Consider the following 4,089-nt stretch of genomic DNA (forward strand, 5'->3'; position numbering starts at 1 on the left):
TCAGAAAACAAAAAAAGATCAGAAAGCATCAGAATTGTCCCAGGAAAGAGGATGCAGCTCCAAAAAGTAATAGTTCTTCTGTTTCTTAGGAAGCACCCATGTAGCATATGAGATCTTTTCAAAAAAAAAAAAAAGGCATCAGAATTACCAAAACAAAGATCAGAAAAGTATCAGAATTTTGCCGGGAAAGTGGAACCAGCTCGAGAAACTAATAACCCTACTATTTCTTAGGAATATAAAACGTACACCCACTTTATAATGGATAAAATCAGAGGATAATGAAAGAATATATACTGATAACCAGTCAAAATTGTGGAGAAGTGTATGAACAAGAACCAACAATATATCAGAATAGATTATCTCCTAATGCTTGAACCTATGCCTTTGAGCCCAAGTATCATTTTCAACGGGATAGATCAAGGCCTCATATATCAAACATTAGCCATTGCATATCCACAACAAATCTCAGGCACCCACCTAGGTGAAATATCATTCTAGGCAACAGAGCCAACCAATGGGCAATGTTCTGCCATTAATTTCAATAATGCTATATAGAAGTTGACACAAGATTTAGACATAAAAGAAATGAAGCCCCGGAGAAACAGAGTTCCATAATTGGTTTTAATGCATAGAGAAGTCAAACTAAATTAGCGGCAAGAACATATATTGCAGAAGTTTCGATGATGCTAGTTGCATTATTTTTTGACACAACTAACAACTTCAATCAAACACCGTGGATGCTATGCAACAACAACAAAGTGGGGTACCGTGGCAGCGATGCATATCAATATAATCAGGAGGATTAACTAAGATAGTAACTCACTTTCCCCATATAATTTTGAAGAAGTACAATCAAAATTAATTTCGGCGTCTACATTTGCCGTTATGCTTTCCAAAGTTGAGTAAATTATATCATAATAAGGATGACTTCTATCATCAACAGAGAAAAATTGAACCTTGTTGTTTAGTTCAATCCAACTATATCCAGGATCCTTTCTATACTGCAGCTTCTTCATTGCTTTCCTCACTCTCATCTTCTCCCACCACTTGCCAAATCCTGCATACATATTGGACACGATAAGACAGCCGGATGTAGACTTGGGATCCAATGAGAACAGTTTCTCAGCCACCCTCTCGCCAACTTCCATGTCCATCCAGAACCAACAAGCATTAAGAAGCGCAATAAAGATAATACTGTCTGGATCAATATTCATTCTATTAACAAGCTTCTCAGCTTCATGTAAATGGCCTGATCTACCAAGAAGACCCACCAAGCACGTGTAGTGTTCTAGAGTAGGTTCTATACCATAGTGTTTTTGCATTACGTGGAAAAGTCTTATGCCTTCGCTCACCAAACCCACACAAGTACAAGCCAATAAGACACCGACAAAGGTTGTTGCATTAGGATCAATCCCTTCATCTAACATTTGGTTAAAAAGGACAAGTGCCTCAGAGCCAAGCCCATGATGTGCGTACCCATTAATCAGAGCTGTCCATGCTGCTACATTAGGATATGCAATGCTGTGAAAGGATGCTTGAGCATCACCAAGGCTCCCACATTTGGAGTACATGTCAACAAGAGCTGTTCCAACATAGTTATTGGATTCGAATGGAGTTTTAATCAGATCTGCGTGAATCAATTGACCTTGATGAAGTGATCCAAGACAGGAGCAAGCATGAAACAGGGTAGAAAATGTTGACCTAGTTTGGCTAATTGATAATCTTCTCATGGTCGTATACAATTTTAGCGCCATCTCTTGTTGATGATTTTGGGTATATCCTGAAATCATAGAATTCCAGGTAACGGTATTTTTCTGTACTTTCACTCCTTCAAAAAGACCTACAGCTTTATCAATTTCACCATTCCTTGAGTACACAGAAATCATGGTATTGATGGAAGTTAAATTTCTTTCTGACATCTCCAGAAACAGCCGTTTTGACTCCTCTACTTGACCAGACACGGCATATCCTTTAATCATTAAACTGTAAACATGATCCCTCTTGGTTAATCCGTTAAACAAATATCGAGCTTCCTCCATCCTTCCCGCCAAGATTAGCCCTCCAATCAGCAAGTTTGAATCATTTATAGAAGGATTAACTAGTGCACTATAAACTAACATAGCATCATCAAGAACCTCACAATTACAATAAAAATCAATCAGCGCACCAGAAACAGAATGATCCCACTCAAACCCAAACTTCACTATCAACCCATGAAGTGCTCTTCCGCTATATAAAGATCTCAATCTACCACAAACTCTCAAAACACAATCCAACGTGAACTCATTCGGGACCACCTTATCATCCTCTCTCATTGACCGAAACAACTCCAAAGCCTTCTGGCAACCACCTTCAACCTTTGAATATCCAGAAATCAAAGTGGTCCAAGCAACAATATCATGAGTCGGCATTTTCGTAAAAATCTCCAAAGCATCAGTTAACAAGTCGCATTTAACATATCCCACAAGCATTAAGCTCCATAACAACTCATTCTCATAATGCAATACATCAAATACCACCCTGGCATCTTCAATTTCATGACACGTGGAGTAAAGATACAATAAAGCACTACCCACAAGATGAAAACTTTGATATCCAGATTTCAAAACTAGCCCATGGACTTGCTTACCAAGATTAAGCGTCTGCGATCGAGCGCAAACACTTAACACTGAACAAAAAGTAGACTCGTTCAGCTTTATATAGCTGCTGTGCATCAACGAAACTAAGGTTAACGCTTCACTGAACTTTTCCCATTCGGAATAACCTGAAATCATGGTGTTCCATGAAACAACTGATCTCTCAGGCATTCCGTCGAACAGCTTTCGGGCATGTTCAAGTGAACCGTTTTTCGCTAGCTTTGTAATGGCAATGTTAGTGGTTACAACGTTGGACGTTGATGGATGAGTGTTATAACTACGCCATTTCCAACGGTGATGCTTCCAGGTCCCCCTAGATGATGACCTCAAAATCATCATTCTTGGTTTATACTTTTTACTATCCCTTCAATACAAACGGCGGAGACACGGTTGACGAGACATAAAGTTCCGGTAGCTATTCTAGGAAGAAATAAGCATTCAGTAATTATTTCAGTAAGAAATAAGCATTCAGTAATCAATATGACCAAACTTACTAACTTTAACTTGTTATTATTTCTAAACTAACATATTTTTGTCATTTGACATATATTTTTATTACATAAAATGAAAACTATGTCAAAGGACACATGTCAATTTAAAAAAACTCATATCAGCTAAAAGTTGAAAAAAATATTTCCTTAGCTAAAAAAATCGATAAAAATAGATTCAAATTTTATTTAGAGAATAATAGAACTTTGTGAAGTTCGAGTCTAGTGTGACGCCCCGCGTCACTACCCATTAAATTCATCCCGTTTTGGGCACAATTCCGAACGGTTCGAGTACATTTCGGAGCCCCACAACGTCTCGTGACAAGGCCAACGTGGAGGCATCTTTGGGAGGTCAAAATACAAGCTCGGATCAACATTTATGGGGCTTTGGAGCCTTGACCAGCTGAATAGAAACTGCACAACAAAAACAGGTTACGAGACAAGGGCCTTTCCACTAGTCCATGGATTGCATGCCCAAATGTAGTAATGTTGGCTAGCATTTATTGTATCCCTTGACTAAGGGGCATGATATATATCTTGTAAGGCCCTCTTGGGCAGATCATCATTCTTGTTTTACTCAAGAAATATAATCAGAAAATTGGCTCTTCGGGCCTCCCAAATCGAGTGTCTTCCTTTGCTATTTTCCTTACGAGTTTGTGTGAGTGTTCAAAGGTTCTTGGGGATGGATTTAGAGCTGGTTTAGGACTGAGTTTAGCATCGATATCGAGAGTGTTAAGCTGTCAGCACGCGGCTAAAATTAGGCCCGTGACAAGTGGTATCAGAGCAGCACTTTGAACATGGCATACGACGGCGACAACTTGGGCAAAACCAAGACCAGAAAACGTGACAAGAGTAGGAACAAGGATGAGGCCCAACTTCCAGTTAGTGAGGCTGTCACCAACGCGGAAGATGGCGAAGGTTCAGCATCCGGTTCTCTCGATGAGAGAATCGTTAGCACGGAGGCT

The 4,089-nt window shown here is 39.4% G+C and overlaps 1 protein-coding gene across 1 annotated transcript; it reads right to left on the minus strand.

Annotated features, from left to right (window-relative positions):
• Positions 1 to 802: 802 nt before the first annotated feature.
• Positions 803 to 3,469, minus strand: LOC107863152 (pentatricopeptide repeat-containing protein At4g30700). The gene has a single exon (XM_016708953.2). The coding sequence runs from the start codon at positions 2,973 to 2,975 to the stop codon at positions 807 to 809; it is 2,169 nt and encodes a 722-aa protein (XP_016564439.2). The 5' UTR covers positions 2,976 to 3,469; the 3' UTR covers positions 803 to 806.
• Between the last annotated feature and the right edge of the window lie 620 nt (positions 3,470 to 4,089).

This window comes from Capsicum annuum, chromosome 3 (genome assembly GCF_002878395.1).
Source record: "Capsicum annuum cultivar UCD-10X-F1 chromosome 3, UCD10Xv1.1, whole genome shotgun sequence".
Lineage (NCBI taxonomy): Eukaryota > Viridiplantae > Streptophyta > Magnoliopsida > Solanales > Solanaceae > Capsicum > Capsicum annuum.

Coding starts and splice junctions, on each gene's coding strand:
- LOC107863152 (XM_016708953.2), bottom strand. CDS start 2,975: ATGATGATTTTGAGGTCATCATCTAGGGGGACCTGGAAGCATCACCGT.